The sequence below is a fragment of the Bombyx mandarina genome, chromosome 21 (assembly GCF_030267445.1).
Source record: "Bombyx mandarina strain Sakado chromosome 21, ASM3026744v2".
In the NCBI taxonomy this organism is placed as follows: domain Eukaryota; kingdom Metazoa; phylum Arthropoda; class Insecta; order Lepidoptera; family Bombycidae; genus Bombyx; species Bombyx mandarina.
The window spans coordinates 3,408,556-3,430,978 of record NC_143227.1 but is presented as its reverse complement, the minus strand read 5'-3'; the positions used below and the strand labels follow the sequence as shown (position 1 = coordinate 3,430,978).

At 36.6% G+C, this 22,423-nt stretch overlaps 1 protein-coding gene and 1 long non-coding RNA gene across 4 annotated transcripts in view; one reads left to right on the top strand and one right to left on the bottom strand.

Annotated features, from left to right (window-relative positions):
• The window catches only part of LOC149500433 (uncharacterized), a 53,037-nt gene that overhangs the window by 13,745 nt on the left and 16,869 nt on the right, over positions 1-22,423 (bottom strand). The window lies entirely within an intron of this gene.
• On the top strand, positions 8,648-11,896 carry LOC114244448 (uncharacterized). The gene is made up of 2 exons (XM_089736534.1): positions 8,648-9,037; positions 9,936-11,896. The coding sequence occupies exons 1-2, from the start codon at positions 8,648-8,650 to the stop codon at positions 11,817-11,819; spliced, it is 2,274 nt and encodes a 757-aa protein (XP_089592660.1). The 3' UTR covers positions 11,820-11,896.

The window sequence follows — 22,423 nt, the reverse complement described above, 5'->3', positions numbered from 1 at the left end:
CAGAAATACATGAAGTCAGCGTCGGAACGGTACTTCGATAAGGCTATGCGTCATGATAATCGCCTTAGTAGATTCATTCGCGAAGCAGCTGCTCTTGAGCTGTTAGGTCTCCTTCGGAGGCGCTCGGGTAGCTGTTAGCAAATCCCACCCCTCCTGGCTGAGCCTTTGCTCGCCCACCTGTCCTGGTGAAACTGGAAAGGCCACCGGGCCACAAGTAATCCTTCAATCATAAAAAAAAAAAAAAAAAAAAAAAAAATGGCACCGGTTGGCACCGGTGTTCGAATTCGAGGCGGGTACCAATTTTTCTAATGAAATACGTACTCAACAAATGTTCACGATTGACTTTCACGGTGAAGGAATAACATCGTGTAATAAAAATCAAACCCGCAAAATTATAATTTGCGTAATTACTTGTGGTAGGACCTCTTGTGAGTTCGCGCGGGTAGGTACCACCACCCTACCTATTTCTGCCGTGAAGCAGTAATGCGTTTCGGTTTGAAGGGTGGGGTAGCCGTTGTAACTATACTTGAGACTTTAGAACTTATATCTCAAAATGGGAGCATGTCCACTCATCTAAGCAATAAAAAAAAATCGTTTTAGTGTAATTTATGCAACTTTACAGGGGAACTATTTAAAGTTTAAAAAAACTTCTTCAGCCATTTGAATGGGATAAACTAAATTGAAGTTATCTGTATCTATTTATATAAAAATGAATTGCTGTTCGTTAGTCTCGCTAAAGCTCCAGAACGGCTGGATCGATTTCGCTAATTTTGGTCTTGAATTATTTGTGGAAGTCTAGAGAAGTTTTAAAAGGTAGATAAATATGAAAATGCTCAGAATTAAATAAAAATAACAATTTTGTTTTTCCTTTGATATGTCCACCGTCGGACGGATTCCTTTTATTTGCTTTAAGTTTATTTTATACAAAAGTTTAGGTCTTTTATTTATCGATTGAGGCAAACGAAGTCTACCGGGTCAGCTAGTCTACTTATATACTAATATTATAAAGAGAGAAAAGATTTGTTTGTTTGTTTGTATTGAATAGGCTCTGTTCGATTTTGGGGTTTACATTTTGAAATCTCCCGCCAACTTGCCCGGTACCCGCGCAATCTACTGAGCGCGACACTAGCGCTACGTGTTGCCGCAGTTTGTGCAACATTGGAAAAAAGGAGTCGTGAAATCTTTGAGCAGTTGGCGGTAAGTCCGTAATTCTTTAAATCTTTAAAATATCATAAAACTGAGCTATCGTACATTTATGGTCCTTCGAGCCGGATTTTACCTGTTACGAAATCAAATACCAGTGATTCAGTATAACAAAGACATAATTATTGTAAAAACAATTCCTACAAAAACTTTTATTCGTAAGTAGGTAGTTGTGTGTTTTTGTGAAAAACATAACTTCTGTGTTTTGTGTTTTACAATAAAGAAATTTATACAGTGATTCATAATATACATCGGCGTTCAGGTATTTAGTATTATTTTCGTTACAATATTAAACTTTATTTCAAATTTGTTGCGAACTTTATACTACTTAAACATATCTGACGCCTTGCCGCCATTACTTGCACGAAATTAAATTTCAATAAAATAACCATAAAATATTTTTATTGATAATTCTTATTGTTTGTTAAATCTTAGAATCTTTAATTTTGTCGTATTAAATAGATGTAACTGTAGTTTTTTCTTCGAATATTAATTAATTAATTATTAATATTGTTTTGTGTTACAATTTTACTTGGTAGAACTTTCTTTTAATATTTGTTGTTTGATTATTCGTATTTTATAATATTCTACTAATTCTTAAATTGTGTTTTAAACAAATTAATTTGTAAATTCATAAGTACCTACCTAAATAAAATTGTAAGATGACGAAAGCAACATCTGGAAAAAAAGTAATAATTTCCGATGACGATGTCGATCAGTTGTTGCAACCACATCAGACAACCAAGGAGATGGCATTTATGCGTTTACAATCGTTGTACGAGATGTCACGAGTAGTTATAAGTAATACTGATATGCAGCCACAATTTCGCGCCCGTTTTAGAGATATTGTCGCTTTGAGAACTGCATATGAAAGTGCTATGAGTGAAATGATTTGTGTCCAAAAACGTTATAATGCGTCGTATGTACCGTCATACGACCAAATCAAAGCATTTGATGAGATGTATTACTCTGTTTGTGATATCGCGGATAGTCTAAATTTATCAGGTAGTGATAATACTAGATGTGATTTCGGTTCCGGTAAAACTGTAAAACCTCGATTACCGAAATTAGAAATTTTCCACTTTGACGGAAAGTTAGAAAATTGGCCCACATTTAGAGACACTTTTACTAGTTTAGTACATTCTAATACTGATATAGTTGATATTGAAAAATTTTATTACTTATTGTCGGCTGTGAGTGGCCCAGCACTCACTATCGTAAAATCAATGCCGATAACAGCAACAAATTATTCCATTGTATGGAATTCTTTAATTACACGTTTTGAAAACAAGAGGGCGCTAGCGACTTCATATTTAGATAAAGTCTTTAGTTTCAAACCATTACAATATGAGTCAGTAGACGGCCTAAATGCCTTTTTACAAGCGTGTCAAGATAGCGTCAAAGCATTAAAATCATTAGACATACCAGATTTATCAAGTTTTGTTTTGTTTTATGTATCTTTGCGTAATCTGGATTCAACTACTAGGCGCGCATTTGAAAACAAAAATGTACCGGGTGATCTTCCGACATTTGAGGGTCTTATCGCTTTCGTGGAGAACCAGGTCCGTGTCCTGGAAATGTCGGAAAGTAAATCGGTCTCTAACCAAAGCACAGACAATGCAAAACCTATATACGCAAGGGGTTACCAGAATACCAGTCTTTTTGATAAAAAGCTTAATAATTCAAATACCAGGGTAGGTGCGCCTAGAACATCTTTGGCCTCAGCCGCAACTGTGGCTACTAAAAATCTTCAGAACGAACAAAACTCGAATGAAACTTTAAATAAAATAAAAAAATGTTATTATTGCGGGAAGCCTCATTCAATATATCGGTGCTTCGAATATAGTGATCTCACTCCTGAACAACGGCTCCAAAAAATAAAACAGTTGAAGCTATGTGAAAATTGTTTGCGTGATGATCATATATTAAAGAGTTGTCCATCTAGGGTACGTTGTACAGTTTGCAAAAATATGCACCATCACACACTTCACATCGATGCTGGCGCTGGTGCCAATTCAGGAAATAATGCCAGCTCGGTGGCTCTTACCGTTTCTACAACTTCGACAGTCTTGCTCGGAACCGCAATTATACACGTCGCAGATTGTTGGGGCATCTATCAACCCGTACGTGCTATAATTGACAGTGGTGCCATGACGGGCTACATAACTCAAGACTGTGCATTAAGGTTAGGACTAGGACGGAGAAAGTGTGATTTCGATTCCATTGGTCTAGGTGCCAAGCCTATTGCAGATCTGGGGCTAACTACCTGTACTGTAAAACCGCGTCAGTGCGATAGCCCCATATTAACTACCGATGTAGTCATAGTTGCAAAAATAGCCGGAAATCTACCGACTATGTCTATCTCAGATGATATGATCCTTAAATTTCAAAATCTTTCACTTGCTGATCCAACTTTTGGTACATCGGGTCTCATCGACATGTTATTGGCCGGTGATCTATTTCCTCAAATTTATGATGGAGAAAAGATCATGCCACAAGATAAGAACATGCCGGTGGCATTGCATTCCATTTTCGGCTACGTCATCGCAGGTCAAGTATCGATTTCGGATCATAGAACTGTAGACACGGAAAATCATCATATCAAAAGCGATAATACAAAATCATTTGTGGCTCTTTCTGTGAACTTGGAGCAAGAAAGGCAGTCTGTCTCTGAGATGGAAAGTATTCTTAACAAGGAACCACAACATCCAGATAATAATAATATATCAGTAGGGACATTGTCTGATCGCGATCATAACCGTGATAAGAAAAGTAGATGTTTCGTAAACTACCCTTTGGAACCTTTTTATAAACTTTGTGTTTCATATGGAGCAGAAGAACGTAAATACATTGATATAGAAAATAATTTGGAACGCGATCCGAAATTTATTCGTGAGTGCGAAAGTCTTTTTGGACACAAGAGCCACGTAGGTGCGGTACAAAACGTGGATTCAATATTTATCATCCCACATCTTTGTATTTTGTTGCTTTCTAGTACAACAAACAAATTGGGAGGCATGTTTAAAACATCATGCAAAACAATACCTGAGTGGTTTAACGGCCTCCATTGGCTTAATGACTTCCAGTCAGAGGGTCCAGTTAAACCTATAACTCTAAGCCTAGAACGAAAAACTTTAAGTACTGTATTTGTCTCAACAGAAGTCATAGAAGCATATTCACTGTTGGACCTCACTAACAGATACTCTAGTTTTGGTAAGCTTGTGAGTATAATCGCGCGGCTTTACTTGTTTATCCACAACTGTCGAGTCTTTCAATCAGAACGAACATCGCTGTTTGTGGATGACAGCAGAAAGGCTCACGACATTATTATTAAAATCGTACAAAGTCATTTATTTGTGGACGACATTATGGCCTTACAAAAAGGTCAGAGATGTTCTCAGAGTTTGCGGAAACTAATTACCTTCATGGATTCAAACTGTTTCCTCAGGGTGGGGGGTAAATTGTATAATTCTAGTCTTTCACCTGATAGGAAACATTCTTTACATTTACTCAAAAATTCAATTTTTACAAACATTTTAATAGATTATTGTCATAAATTTTATTTATATGTTGGTCCTCGCACTTTGCAAGGAATTACAACAAGTCAATGTCTCATGATTATTTCAGATAATGCCAATTTTGTGTCGGCTACGAAACATTCAGCAGATGTTACGCGTTTTTTCGAGTCTCACTTAGAAAGCTTATCAAGAGAACTTGTAGCGCGTAATTGTCGTGGGAGCCATAACCCTCCTAGTAGTGATCGTTTCGGTGGTTTCTATGAGTCTGCAATAAAATTTGCTAAATTATATTTGAAACGGATTGTAGGAGACAAATCATTTCCATTCAAAGAGCTCCGAACGCCTTTTGCTTGGGTTGAAGCAGTTTTCAATAGTAGACTGCTATGTCCACTATTTGATGATCCAGAGGAGTTCCAAGTGCTGACGCCGGCACATGTTGTGATCGGGCGGGAATTGTTCGCTGTACCGGTATTCGATATCAGTGAGCATCGTTTTTTGCCTCGCGAGCGGTGGAAAATTTTACAACTCTTTTCACAACTTTTTTGGAAATGGGGGGGCCAAGAATACCTCCACACATTTCAACAGCGACAAAAGTGGTTCAACAACTGTCGAATTTTAGTTCTCATTAAATCACACGAACCACCACCTTTACAGTGGTATTTAGCCCGAGTCAGTGTATTTAAGCCAGGCGTGGATGGTGTCGTGCGAGTGGTTAAAATTCGTATAAAAAATAGCGAAACGACGCGTCCTGTCGTTAAGCTTTGTCCGCTCCCAATAGCGACGGACATAGAGTTAGTCTTATAATATAAAAATTAGCTCATAATAAGATTACATAAAGGTAGGTCTTTGTGTGATCTCCCTTTTAGTTATAAGTCAAGTTTATTGTTTAAATACTTAGATTTAAATACTTAAAATAATTTTAATATAAATACAGTCCACTGTGAAACTGAATCAACAAAACATTGTTATTGGTATCGTAATGGGAAATCCGGGCGGATTTCGGTGGGGGGAATGTTCGATTTTGGGGTTTACATTTTGAAATCTCCCGCCAACTTGCCCGGTACCCGCGCAATCTACTGAGCGCGACACTAGCGCTACGTGTTGCCGCAGTTTGTGCAACATTGGAAAAAAGGAGTCGTGAAATCTTTGAGCAGTTGGCGGTAAGTCCGTAATTCTTTAAATCTTTAAAATATCATAAAACTGAGCTATCGTACAGGCTCTGAAACGATTTGAAAAGTTCTTTCACTGTTTGGAAGCTACACTATTCCCGAGTGACATAGACTATAATCTTTTTTGAAAAAAATTAGCGATCCTTACTAATACTTCCATAATGTAACCCAAGGTGTAAAAAAATTACTTAAAATATTATTTACACCGGGTGCCCTGCGAAAACTATTAATGATAGAATAAAATAATGTACTACGACTTTGTAGAACACATTATTATTTACAAAAAGTGTCGCGACAGCATATTTATAACTATTATAGTTATGCCGCAATAAGTGTCCTTTTATTTAAAAAATAAAACAACTTCAAATATCGTTGAAATTTTTGTTAAAGACCCGAGCGGAGCCGGAGCGGGCCGCTAGTACTAAATAAAACGCACTTATAATTACAAAAATAATTTTCGCGTATGAAGCTAAAAGAAATGTTGCTTAAACCAAATAGCTTTTCGCGACTCGATATGTACATAATAATATTATGTATGTCCGCTTGCTTTCACAAACAACTACACGAGCATACTTCCTTAATTCGGAGAATCCCTTAATTATATTCACGTAGAGCAAAATCCACATAAGAAGCTTGCTTATTATTATAGCTTTCCCATTGAATTTTATTATTGCCGCACTCCAGAACAAAGACGATTTCGATAGCTGTTTCTAGCTGTGCACTGAAATCATTCAAAGCCATTTAAACCGACTTTATAAATAAACTTATTATAGAATCCGATAAACATAGAATCTTTCATATCAAGAACCGATGACCATGCAATAATAATCTTAATACTTTACCCAAAAAATACAGGATCATCAGCATGATGGAAACATTTCGTAATTTTTTTTTAATTCAGTTAGATACTTTCTACTGAAGTTTTTTTTTAAATCATTTATTGCATGTGCACTGTTAAACGGGTGTTCAAGTATAATTGAATATTTACAATTTAAGACTGATTATCACAACCCACCTGTGGTTACTGGAGCCCATAGACATCTACAACGTAAATGCGCTACCCAGCTTGAGATATAAGTCGTAAGGTCTCAGTATACTTACAACGGCTGCCCCGCTCTTCAAACCGAAACGCATTACTGCTTCAAGGCAGAAATAGGCAGGGTGGTGCTACCTACACGTGCGGACTCACAAGAGGTCCTACCACAAGTAAAAAATCCAATTAACCTTATATAAATTCACGTGGTGTCCACCGAAATTCAGATTATTACTTGAATGTATCCGAAAATATGGCTGATAAATAATTAATTCAATCAATGTCATTATCAATTTAAAATTTGAACTTATCTTGTACGTGAGAAAAACGTGTCGCGATAGCTAATTAGGTAAATCCCATCAAATGTTACTAGGTCAGCATTCTTCACAATTTTTTATTTTTATTTATTTACGTATATTTATTGGCGATCCTACAATGACAATCTTTTCAATTATAAGATTTTTTGTTTGTTTTTTACCTTATTTTATGTAATGTTTATTTACTTCCTCCTGAATGACGCTTATTCGAAATTACGATAATTTTCCACAAACGTTCCAAATACCGGAATACGTTCTGCCAGTCCTTCCTGTGACCGAAAAGAAGGATTGGCAGAAAGGTCAAAACCAGCATTCAAAATTGATATAGATACAGACAAGTTAACGTGACATAGCTGTAGCCATCGTATCCCATTTACCTCCAACTGGGAACATGAAATTGATATCTCCAGCGGATTGCAACAACGACATTTTACCTTTGAAGCCAGAACATATGTATGCTAGCAAGGAAAAGAAGTATCAATAAAGGCTACGAAAGAATTTTGTTCAAATGAGTGGTGATGATACTATTGCTACCAGACGATAGGGAAGTAATAGACCAGTAAACCCAGAGTAGCTAACTGGAAGCATAAAAGCTAATAATTATTAAAGGTTTTGACTAACATGATATTGTGCATGCCTCTTAAAGCTATAAGTTAGCGCAAAAAAAACAACTTTAATTACATAAATATTTTTATCATTCCGAAGTGGGTTATTTTGGACCATCTATACATAATTATCTCTGTAAATTTAATTAAATACATCCCGTTTGATATAAATCTATAGATTAATGAATTTTTGTTGACGATTTTACTGAACAAACAGAAGCCGACAGAATCGTTCGGTTAAAATAATAAAATAATAAGGAGCCAGTAAAAAAAATCACTAACTACGTATTTGGAAATTTATACATACATTTTGAGCGTTGCAATCATTCAATTTATTTGAAACTTTGCATTTATTAACTAGCATTCTTTGAATAAAAATATTTGACAGTATAAAGCGATCAGTGACATTATTAATTATGCACCATAATCTTTTAAGGTTTCATATATTTCTGACACTGTTTTTGTGATAGGTATACAAAAATGGCAGGCAGGTAGGCATAGACTTTGTTATACCCCTAGTAAGGCTGACATCCGCCGTGAGCACTCAACACCAAGCGATGCTCATCGGTCTTCTAATGTAATAAAATGAATAACAAATTAAACTGAAAAGTAAGGACAGAAAAGTTATTAGACTTATATTTCAATCAACGTCAAGAAATTATCAAACGCTTCTAAAAACTTCACGGAACCACCTACTACAACAAAAATCACACTTCACATATGATAAATTATTATCTTATTAGCGTTCGCCAAACAGAACTTTTATTATGATTATGATATTAGTTTCACTGGTCGTCAAAGAATGCAGTGGGCAACGGAAATGTGCAAAATCCATTTAATAGTGATACTAATGCTGTGCGACCTGATGAAATCAACATCCAACAGTCAATCGTTTGATCAAAATGTGTGTGACAGAATACAAATCGATCAATTCAAAGAAACATATAGTGCCCACGCGAGTGAATCTAAGCAATGCATTTCAACAGATTCCGTATTCAGTGACGGAGTTTTAGTGGCTGATTTTCTCATTGATTCGACTTCTGATGATGATTTGGTGTCGCTACTGATTTTCGAAGTGGGACACGAAGAATTGCCTGTGCACAGAGTTGACGTAGGTCCATCCAAAACTTGGTCTTACAATGGACCCTACACTATAAAAATTGTAATAAATGGAACTGGTCCTCTAAGATCTGTAAGTGCGATTTAATTTATTTAAGAACTAGCGATCCGCCCTCGCTTCGCTTCGGAAACATTAAATTTTATTATTGACAAGCTGACCCGGCAGACTTCGTAGTGCCTCAATCGATAAATAAAAGACCTAAGCTTTTGTATAAAATAAACTTAAAACAAACAAAAGGAATCCGTCCGACGAGGGACACATCAAAGGAAAAACAAAATTGTTATTTTTATTTAATTCCGAGTATTTTCATATTTTTATACCTTTTAAACCTTCTCTGGACTTTCACAAATAATTCAAGACCAAAATTAGCCAAATCGGTCCAGCGGTTCTCGAGTTTTAGCGAGACTAACGAAGAGCAATTCATTTTTATATACCTATATAGATAGCTGAGTTCCGCTATGTTATGTCCCATCGTACCGCGTGTGATGCCGCGGGGCGAAGCTAGTCTAAAAAAAGTAAAGCGTAAGCTACTCCTTATATTATCAGCTACCTATCAGTGAAAGTCCCGTCAAAATCGGTCCAGCCGTTCCAGAGATTAGCCGGAACAAACAGATAGACAGACAGACAGACAAAAATTGTAAAAAATGTTATTTTGGTGTATGTACCGTATATATATTCATAAAAAGCGGTTATTTCAATATTACAAACAGACACTCCAATTTTATTTATATGTATAGATTTTGGTTTTTCTCTATTCAAAAGCTTAGTTTAAACTCAGTTGCACTTGGTAGCCTTCGCTCTGTATCTTATCTTAACTTAGAATCGATTTTATCAATAATATATACAAATAATTAAATAAATTTTCGACCTTTTGATTAAGATCAATTTCAATATAACTATATCATCAGTTTGATGGAAATCAACCGGTTAGTTTTATGTTCGTAAATTTTATTCATTGTTTTGTTTTCAGTTCCAGGCTGCTTTGGTGGGAAGTGTTTCAAGAAATTCAACGCTAAAAATTAATAATCTAAAATTAGTTCCTGTTGTAGGGACTAGTAGTAAATTGAATAACTTGAGTATTAGATTTCATAATTTGCTACGGATATTATCTGAAAATGTTAGAAAAAATAAATCATCACTGATTTTTTTCTCTATTTCTGTCAATAAAGGAAGAAATACGCTGATAAGAGAGGTTATCGAGAAAGCTATTATACCGATGGCACTACTCCCAGGCCCCATTTTCTCTAAAATTACCACTGAAGACCCGACTACTCCCATCGTAACTGTTCCATTCCCTACTGTCACCGAAATTACTACTGAAGACCCGACTACTCCCATCGTGACTGTTCCATTCCCCACTGTCACCGAAATTACTACTGAAGACCCGACTACTCCCATCGTAACCGTTCCATTTCCCACTGTTACCGAAATTACTACTGAAGATCCGGCTACTCCCATCGTGACTGTTCCATTTCCCACTATCACTGAAATTACTACTGAAGACCCGACTACTCCCATCGTAACTGTTCCATTCCCCACTGTCACCGAAATTACTACTGAAGACCCGACTACTCCCATTGTAACTGTTCCATTCCCTACTGTCACCGAAATTAATACTGAAGACCCGACTACTCCCATCGTAACTGTTCCATTCCCCACTGTCACCGAAATTACTACTGAAGACCCGACTACTCCCATTGTAACTGTTCCATTCCCTACTGTCACCGAAATTACCACTGAAGAACCGACTACTCCCATCGTAACTGTTCCATTCCCTACTGTCACCGAAATTACTACTGATGACCCAACTACTCCCATCGTAACCGTTCCATTTCCCACTGTTACCGAAATTACTACTGAAGATCCGGCTACTCCCATCGTGACTGTTCCATTTCCCACTATCACTGAAATTACTGAAATTAATACTGAAGACCCGACTACTCCCATTGTAACTGTTCCATTCCCTACTGTCACCGAAATTACTACTGAAGACCCGACTACTCCCATCGTAACTGTTCCATTCCCTACTGTCACCGAAATTACTACTGAAAACCCGACTACTCCCATCGTGACTGTTGCATTCCCCACTGTTACCGAAATTACCACTGAAGACCCGACTACTCCCATCGTAACTGTTCCATTCCCCACTGTCACCGAAATTACTACTGAAGACCCGACTACTCCCATCGTAACTGTTCCATTCCCTACTGTCACCGAAATTACTACTGATGACCCGACTACTCCCATCGTAACTGTTCCATTTCCCACTGTCACCAAAATTACTACTGAAAACCCGACTACTCCCATCGTAACCGTTCCATTTCCCACTGTCACCGAAATTACTACTGAAGACCCGACTACTCCCATCGTAACTGTTCCATTCCCCACTGTCACTGAAATTACTACTGATGACCCGACTACTCCCATCGTAACTGTTCCATTCCCCACTGTCACCGAAATTACTACTGAAGACCCGACTACTCCCATCGTAACTGTTCCATTCCCCACTGTCACCGAAATTACCACTGAAGACCCGACTACTCCCATCGTAACCGTTCCATTCCCCACTGTCGCCGAAATTACCACTGGACATCCAACGACCGAAAATGTGGACGTTACCACTCCTGCAGACGATTTAAAAGAATTGGAAGGCTTAAGTTTATTTATAATAGTAATTATCTCATTAGCATCAGTTTTTACTGTTATATTGATAGGGTTGGGCATTTATTGTTTCTCAATTTCTGGCAAATCTCTAGAGTTACAAACATTTTCGTTTAACGAAGGTAACTTTAATAATGATTCCCCTGGACTTGTATCGACGCCAAAAATAAGTGGAAGTGCATTGAATGTGTAAAATACTAGAGTGTAATCTTATTAGTTTAATTTTTTATTTATTTATTGCTTAGATGGATAAACGAGCTCACAGCCCACCTGGTGTTAAGTGTTTACTGGAGCCCATAGACATCTACAAAGCACCAACCACCTTGAGATATAAGTTCTAAGATCTCAAGCATAGTTACATTTATATTTAAATTGAAATGCCTAACAATATTATTAGGGAAATACATGTACTTGCTTAATTTTTGAATATTTATATAAATATAATAAATATATAAAGAAAATATAAAGTAACTAAATGGTACAACCCAATAAATTACTGGTCGAATATCGAAAATATCTTAAAGTTTATCCGTACCTAATAAGTAAATGATTTTTTTTTTATTTGTATCTCTATTTTCTGTCTGCTAATAAGATACATATAAAATATGTAATATTAATTTCTAGTTCGAAAAAGAAAATAGTTCGTGGGTTATTGTTTGCGATTGAGTTTTAAAGGTTCTACGAGCCTCCCCCGAGTGTCAACATTTCTGACTCTAGGCAGAAGATACACATAATATGCATCTCCAAATTCTCGCCTGTTTTTGTTATTATTAAACACATTGTATTTTCACTAAATAATGCTGCACAAATAGAAATAATTATGTATCAAATGATATATAATTAAGATCACGACATTGGACAATGTCATATTCAATTAATGTAATTCTAAGTACGTCTAAGTAGTAATGTAAAGAAATTATTTGTTCTTGTACAACTGTGATCACTCACCAGACACATCAAATCAAAATCAACTCAAAAAAAATTATTCAACATAAATGAAAGTATACTTGTTGAACGTCAAAAGAACTACCGCCAATTCACAAAAACTAGCCTCCATCCTGAGAAGAATTGGCAAGAAACTCAGCGGGCATGTCTTTTTTTTTAAATATTACTTTTTTTTTATATTAGATTTTTTTTAAATATTAAATTTTCACACTGAGTATTGTAACGTAACAATTATTACAATATTGAAATGCCCGAAGCGAGCAACTCATTCCCACTTTGTGCAATCTTCTAGATAATCATTGACTTTATAGTAAGCTTTATTGCACAGATGCTCTTTATTAGTTTTCTTAAACCTATGTATATGTAAGTTCTGAACATCTTGTGGGATTTTGTTGTACAGGCGCACAGACAAACACCCGAATGAATTTCGTATCTTATGTAACCTACTTACATAGGCACAACAAGCTTGCGTTTCGCATAGTTTCAAGCATAGTCGCGTTACGAAAGCAATAAAAAAGGCATAACGTGATTTTAAAATTTAAGTCTATTAATTTATTAGACGACATTTATTAGGCAAATTAGACTTTTACTACTTGCCTAAAACTAACTATTTATTAAAATTATATTTGACTAAGCTAGTCACTTAGTTTAATAATTTTTTATTTAATTACATCAAATCACACATCATCACATTTTCATCAAATTTCATTTCATCAACTAAAAATGCGGACAATGATTCTAGGTCACCTCCATGAAATTTAGCTTTGCCAGGAACAACCAGGCTGCCATAAATAAAATAGTTTCCGTCTTTTCATTTGAAATATAATCGTTTTGGTGTTCCAGAAATACTCATAACGGTACTTCAGAATTTTGACTTAAACTAGAGGTCCCGCAGTAGTCGAAATTCGACTATAATTAATTGGAATTGTAAGTTTGTACACTATTATGATTGTATTTTATACTTCTTAATCACAAATTTCACCAAGGCTACACATTTTTTATTTATTTTTTATTGCTTAAATGGGTGGACGAGCTCACAGCCCACCTGGTGTTAAGTGGTTACTGGAGCCCATAGACATCTACAACGCAAATGCGCCACCCACCTTGAGATATAAGTTCTAAGGTCTCAGTATAGTTACAACGGCTACCCCACCCTTCAAACCGAAACGCATTACTGCTTCAGGGCAGAAATAGGCGGGGTGGTGGTACCTACCCGTGCGGACTCACAAGAGGTCCTACCACCAGTGAAAGTGAAGTACTATAAAAGTGACCAGTGAAGTACTATAAAAATATATTAACAAAGACAAACAATATTTAATCTATTCTCAATTTGACAACAGACGTCCAGAACAAAAGTTTGACAATAAATAGTATGCATGCGTGTGTGCGTCAAATACATGGTATGTAGTGTGTGTAATGTTTTCTTTATTGATTTAATGTATCTTTTACGCATTATTTTAAAAAAATATTAGCATTGTGCACTTCTTCTCTACATTCTCTATAAGTGTGGAAAATTTCATACTCCTCCGTCCGCGCAATTTTCGTAAAAAGGGATACAAAGTTATTGCTTCACGTATTAATATATAGATAGAAAAGATTATATAAAACTGGCAACCTTAATCTATGGACAAGTGATTTAATATTTGGTATTAAGCGAACTTTCACGTGTATATTGTAAATTAGAATAAGTATTTCTAAAAACTTAAAATTTGTAGATAAATCAGCTGCCCATCAGAACATATTTACTATTGTTTAGTTATTTTTAGTATTATAGTTTAATTTAATTCTTAAATTAAGTACAATGTGTATTTTAAATTTAATCGTTTACAAAACACATTAGCGTTCACATGAGTTATGGCTTGTGTGTATTTCTAGTCAACGGTGTTTTTTGAATACATTTAAGATTTAATGTATTTTTTATTTATTTTACTATCTTTTTAAGGTATGACATTTCAAATACTTTTATTTATTTATTCTCGTATACTAATAGATTATGCTGGACTATGCCGGACTATTTTTTTTTCTCTTACATATATTATGCTGATAGCCTTGAGAGGCTATTTCAGTTTCTTGACGTGTAGGTGAGCTTATGGGGCTCAAACCGGAGTGTTGCTAATAGTGGCCCTAGCAAGAGTAGTGCTTCGCAGAATCTACCACCAAATCGGAAATGCGACTGAGAAGATCCCAGGAGAAACTAAGTGGGCTGTGTCTATTGGTTAATTTACTCGTCGAGTCCTACGTCGGACGCGACGGGTTCGACAAGGACGGTGACCCGTGCTTGTGGTACCTAAAAGCATCGGGATCGGGAGGATCCGTAACGACGTGAGGTGGACTATGCTACCGCTATATGTACATAATAAGCTATATATGCATAGTATGTATGAGGCCTATCTTTCCCGCGTATGTTTTGGCTCTATTATAGTAAGGGAGAATTGAATCCGTAAAACAACATTTCGATTGCTAGTTCATCCAAACGTCAGATCCTTGTCAAGCCAATACTCGAAAAGAATATGGAGCTGGGCAATAATAAGATTACTGCATGATGCATGTGAATATTGGTTTTTGGGAAGGGGCCAAAAAGCAAGAAATCAGACTAAGAAATCTGACAAGTGGAACAAACAGGTGGATATCGTAAGAAAGGACTTTCACGGTGAAGGAATAACATCGTGTAATAAAAATCAAACCTGCAAAATTATAATTTGTATAATTACTGGTAAATCGTCTTGTGAGTCCGCACTGGTAAGTACCATGACCCTGCCTATTTCTGCCGTGAAGCAGTAATGCGTTTCGGTTCGAAGGGTGGGGCAGCCGTTGTAACTATACTGAGACCTTAGATCTCCTATCTCAAGGTGGGTAGCGGCATTTACATTATAGATATCAATGAGCTCCGGTAACCATTTAACACCAGGCGGGCCGTGAGCTCGTCCAGATTGGAAGAGGTGCCATCTAATTTCTAACTATTCAAATGCTTTACAGATTTCTTGGTTTCTTGGGCGAGTTAAGTTCCAAGGGGTTAAACCGTAATAAAAAGTATTTAATTACGGGTCTCATTTACTGATAGGCATCTTGGGTAGGGGGAGGGTGATGGGAGAGATGTGCTCCGCACTAAACGCTTCACTTTCCCCCCTTTACCTTGTCATGAGTTCTGTCTCATGCGAGGTTTGGACGTTGGTTGTTGAGCGACAGGAGGTTTTAGTCAGTTCGACTCTGACATACCCCGCCCAGTATCCCCAGAAAAGGGCGGAAGTCCGGCGATTTCCTCCTGACCAAAAAAAAAAAAAAAGGCATCTGGGGTGCCTGTACGGGCAGGTACCATCACCTTGCCTATTTCTGTGCACGAAGCATTGAAATATTTCGCTTTAAAATTTAGGGCAGCCATTTTACTGGCAAAAATTAAGACTTAGAACTCACGAGTCAAGGCGTGTGGCTGCACTTACGTTTTTGATATCTATGTGCTCCAGTAACCACTTAACACCAAGTGGGCCGTGAGCTCGTCCATCCATGTGAGCAAAGAAAAGCTCATGTAAGCTTTAGATTTTACTGTAGATTGAAGAATTATAATAATGTTTTTTGTTTCTATAAACATTAAGATTGAAATCTAAAATATATAAATATGGAATTATCAAGATTTAGGATGGGTAATTAGAATGAAGATGAAGTTAAGAATTTATTGTAAAAATGTTCCTTTACCCATTGCTTTTTACAAACGTTATATTATATTACTTATAATCAGTTTAAAGACTGCCAAAAAAGCTTTTGGCGAAATAATTCTGTAGGATATATGGAATCAATGGAAGCGACACAAATCCTCCTAATTTATGTAATTAGGATTTAGGAACCAAACAAACAAACAAAACCAACACCTAGAACCTACGCGATGTTACTTTATAGCTATATTTCGAATCTCCGTAAGCTGTTCACAGTATTTAAGGTGTAAAAATTAAAAGACCAGGTGTACATGATTGATGCTACTGCAGCTGAGCTTAAATCGTTAGACAATAACCATTTTTTTAAGAAAACACGAACGATGAAATAATGTGATTGTGTAATTAGCTAAACTAAAAAAATGGCGTGCCTTTTTTTATTGCTTAGATGGGTTGAGGAGCTCACAGCCCACCTGATGTTAAGTGGTTACTGGAGCCTATAGACATCTACAATGTAAATGCGCCACCCACCTTGAGATATAAGTTCTAAAGTCTCAAGTATAGTTACAACGGCTGCCCCACCCTTCAAACCGAAACGCATTACTGCTTCACGGCAGAAATAGGCAGGGTGGTGGTACCTACCCGTGCGGACTCACAAGAGGTCCTACCATCAGTAATTCCGCCTATTGCTGGTATGGTGCATTGTGGGTCATAACATGTTGATGCCCCCATACTGCATCAAGTTTCTGCCAGAAACCAATCATAAGTTTCGGTTTGAAGAATTGAGAATCGTGCTTATTGCTTTTGTCACAGCTCTAACCTGTTTGGATTTGTTTTGTATTCTTAATTGATTAATGAAGTAAAACCATTTGTATTTATTTGTTTATATAAATTTGCTCAAACCTAACTGCAGGCGGTTATCATCATATTTGCGTCGGCATCGACGAATTCGGTGTAATGGATCAGGCTAATCTCGTATTTAATTATTTCCTTTTAAAAGTCTATTTCCCTGATTGAAATTACTCACCGTTTGTCAACAACATCGTTGGTCAAGCTGTGCCAATTACCCTTTAATATAGATCAGGCTATTTCTAGAAATCCAATGATTTTACTTTTACAAAAATAATCACTGCATTATGGATTCTTCTGTAGTATTTTTGTAGTTTCTAGGTTTCTCTCAAATTCACGACTGTAACTTTTTGACTAATTACTTACTTAATGAAATTTAATCTTAAAAATTTTGCTGAACTATCGTTGGTACCGATAACGATTTGAATTATTTGAATTGAGAATTTAGACGACATACGTCCTTATGATTCTGATTCCGTGGATTTGAGTTATTTAATAAGATATTTAACGCACTGCAAAAACTCACATGAATAACAGAGAGAGGAGATCAATGCCGTATATCTACATGTGCGTACCCTAAGATGTGCCTTACAAAAAGGCTCTTACGTCCATATCTCATAACAATCCTACTAAGATTCTAATTTATAAAACTATTATTAGATATCAGACTAAAAACCATCTTAAGCTTGGAAGGTTTCGACATTTACTCAGATATAAATGAACCACCTTTTAGTGAGAGACCGTAAAATCTGGAAGGAATATCGGGGACGAATGGTTGCAAATGTAAGCGAACAACGGGTAAATAAGGGAGATTGCATTAATTTAGTCAGAACGGAATAATATGGGAATGATAAATAGCCTTTTGATTGCTCTGGCTCAGCTACCGAAAAATCTTTTGAAGAAGATAGCACCGGGTTGATAAAGCCTTAAAAGACCTCGCAGTCCATAAAGTCATACACTAGCTTATAGCGAGGACGAATATCATGTTCGAATCACAAGCTCTTCGTTGTGGTCTAGTGCTTATATGGTACAACGAAATTCGATTCGGTTCAATTCGATTCCTGGTACTTTTTCCCTTCCAAAGTTTAAATCTTCAACACAATAGTAAAACCTAGCTAATGTCGAATAATAAAAATAAAGCGAATTAATATCGAATCCGATCGGAAAGGTGGGATATTCGAAGTAAACTACAGAAGTCCACCCTTAAGTAATTGCTCAATAATTTAAGTCGTCGTTAAGTAATTTTAAGTCGTCGTGGCCTAAAGGATAAGACGTCCGGTGCATTCGTATGTAGCGATGCACCGGTGTTCGAATCCCGCAGGCAGGTACCAATTTTTCTAATGAAATACGTACTCATCAAATTTTAATGTTCACGATTGACTTCCACGGTGAAGGAATAACATCGTGTAATAAAATCAAACCCGCAAAATTATAATTTGCGTAATCACTGGTGGTAGGACCTCTTGGGAGTCCGCACGGGTAGGTACCACCACCCCGCCTATTTCCGCCGTGAAGCAGTAATGCGTTTCGGTTCGAAGAGTGGGGCAGCCGTTGTAACTATACTGAGACCTTAGAACTTATATCTCGAGGTGGGTGGCGCATTTACGTTGTAGATGTCTATGGGCTCCAGTAACCACTTAACACCAGGTAGGCTGTGAGCTCGTCCACCCATCGAAGCAATAAAAAAATTAAAAAATAATTTTGCTTTTTTAATTTTTAATATCTACGCAATGTTATTCCTTCAACGTCAAAATCATTCATGAATACGTAATTAGTACTTATACCATTAGACTAATAGGTATCTGAAAACGGAATTCTAACATCTGTAAGTAACATCGCTCAAAATGAGGACAACGGCCCTCTTATTTTTAATACGCTTTTATTAGCTTCAGACGTATATATCTTAGTTAGTATGTAACGGAATCTTTGAATATGATTTTGAGCCCCTTCAAAACGTCGGATTAACTCGAAATTCGATTCGGATGAACTCGAAAAAAATGAGAAATAAATAATAGTTTAAAAAAACTAACAAAATACGCTTTTATAGAAAATCCAACTAAAAAATAAAAATAATATTTTTAATAAATTTATATAAAAAATAGTGTATGAAAAAATGATTTTATTGTAAAAAAAAGCGTGGGGTTTTCTATTTCTTAGTTTTATTTATTTAGGTCACGACGCTACAAAAACACTATATAGTTTCATGGTCCGTGCCATCGATTGCACGGGCCACGACAATGTAGCAGGCTGGGCGTCGAATGTTTTAACAGCACACGCACCTTTTATAATTAAGGACATAGCGTGTTCATTAATGTCCACAATATCAAAATGGGATAGGCATTTTAACAATTTGAACCCGTTGCGGTATTAATCAATTTATTTCTTTGAGATTGATGTATTCTCGTTTGTTTCTGGATATGTGAAAAAAATTTGGTACTATTATGATAGATATATCGGGGTCCTGTGAGTACATTTAACCAATGGGTACTATTCATACATTTAGCGATCCTCGCAGAAGAACGTCGGCGAGCGTCACTGGCCTTACATATAAAATATACTTATAATATACTTATAACGGCCGTCTGGTGTAGTGGTAAGTGACATGGTCACTACACAAGGGGGTCGCGGGTTCGAATCCCGCCAAGGGAAGATATTTAGATATTTGTATAATAAATATAAATGTCTTTTCCAGGGTTATGGATGTATATTAAATATGTGTATGTGTATAATAAAAATCTTACATTTATTTCCGTTATCTGGTACCTGTAACACAAGTTCTTTACGAACTTATCACGGGACCAGACTGTTAGCAAATATTTATTTATTTATTTATTATTTATAATATTAGTGATTATATTACACATGTATGTTTTTTTTCTCGAGAGCTAAATGTTCGCGTGTCGCTTTTACTATTATGTTTATACTGTGTAAAATTATTGTTAAGGATATTCACATTCGGTTAATATCAAAAAAGGCGATTGAAAGATTCGCCAGATAATGGATGGGAGCGTTCTCTCAGTGCTGAGTGTGCTTCTTTTCCCCAAAAATTCTTTGCTATCCTAAGGGACTATTCCAGTTAATTGTACTACAGCGCATTACTTCATTCATTCATTCGAAGTCGTCGTGGCCTAAAGGATAAGACGTCCGGTGCATTCGGGTTGAGCGATGCACCGGTGTTCGAATCCCAGGCGGGTACACCAATTTTTTTACTAAAATACGTACTCAACAAATGTTCACGATTGACTTCCACGGTGAAGGAATAGCATCGTGTAATAAAAATCAGACCCGCCAAATTTTAATTTGCGTAATTACTGGTGGTAGGACCTCTTGTGAGTCCACGCGGGTAGGTACCATCACCCTACCTATTTCTGCCGTGAAGCAGTAATGCGATTCGGTTTGAAGAGTGGGGCAGCCGTTGTAACTATACTTGAGACCTTAGAACTTATATTTTATATCTCAAGGTGGGTGGCGCATTTACGTTGTAGATGTCTATGTGCTCCAATAACTACTTAACACCAAGTTGGCTGTGAGCTCGTCCACCCATCTCAGCTCAATAAATAAAAAAAGACTGAGTCTCATTCTTCTTCTCTCATTCAATGAACAATTCGGATTCCGCTCGCACCACTTTACAAAGCTGGTATGCGACCCGTAATGACATACGCGAGTGTAGTGTTCGCTCACACGGCCAGCTCCCAAAAATTAGCCGTCGGAACGATACTTCGATAAGGCGATGCGTCGTGATAATCGTCTCATCGTTGCCGCCGCTGACTACTCCCCGACTCCGACTCACGGAGGAGCCAGTCATCGTGGAATGACACGTCGATCCATCTGATCCACTAATATAATGATTAGACGCCTGCAGCTCTAACACTAGGAACAGACTTAAGGTATTTCGTAGCCGTACTTGTTGAATTCAATAGAGAGTTCGACGTGCAACTTAACCCATACGTTTGCCCACTGAGTTTCTTGGCGGATCGCCGGTAGTAGATGCATTCGCAAAGCAGCTGCCCTTGATCTGTTAGGTCTCCTTCGGAGGCGCTCGGGCTGTTGTTAGCAAATCACAGACCTCTGACTGAGCCACCTCTGACTCGCCCACCTGATCTAGTGAATCTGGAAAGGCCGCCGGGCCACTAGTAATATTTCCTTCCAAAAAAAAAATTATCTTTTTTTGCGATAGTTACAACGAAACGTAACCCGCTTTACTGGCTTTCATTAAAATAAACAAGGGATCATTTATCATGTCTTTAATCAAGGATCAAGTTTGGTAAATCCACCCACATATCTTATAAGTAACATATTATATAAGAACAATGGGAGCTAAGCCAATTATTTTTATCTATCAGTCCTGAATACGTACGTTAAGGTCCCAAATTTTTATATCTTTAATTCTTACCTTATCTTTCATTGATGTTCAGATATTTTTCTTGCATTTTCAAGTAAATGACTAATGCCAGTGGACAGATAAAGTGCTCGCAGCCATTAAATTACGGATTATAATATTACACGATACGATGAGGTAATGTATACTTTTTGGTAATATCTTTAATGGCTTTTTAAGGTCGATTTTGTTACAATCGTGTATTTATGCAATGGGAATTTCAAATTCTATTTTTTTAGTATTACAATATATAAAGGCATGTAAGCTATGTATAAGTATGTAATAAGTAAGCATCTATGAGGTCATTGACCTGCTTCCACGGAAATTCTAATGACGTGCCAGTTCGCACAATTTGTTCACAACCTCACTTTTAAAATTAGGGTGTTTTTTTTATGCTCAAATGTATTCAACTTTGTCCACCGTTTATTTGTTTGTTCAAATCAATATAACTGCTGTATAATATCTACAAAACCTATTAAAAGCCGTTTTTACATTTGAAGCCTCGTTTAGCTCAATATTTTGGAATATACATATTAAATGTTAATAATAATATACTGAAAAGATGGTGCAGAATTTAGCGCCCCTGTCGCGCCTAGGGTCCTGGGTTCGATTCCCACGTCGGGTAAACAATCGTGTGATGAACAGATTTGTTTGCTCTTTTTCTGGGCGTTTATGTATTTATTTAAACGTCTATAAATATGTTTGTCAGTCTCCAGTAACCATAACACAGGGAATCCTAATTTTTAGCCAGATGACCGAGCGTGATTTGTCCACGGTTACTTATTTATATATTTATTTATTTATTTACGTATCGATTCAATCTCAAGCAATTTTGAAGACCCTCTAATGAAAATGATCGATATCACTGAACGTAGTGTTTTATCGATATTAGTGTACTAAGTTTATTGACTCGATAATTTCTTAGCAAATTAAAACTTGTTCTAACCTTTTATATTTAGGCTTGTCTGATTACAAATATGA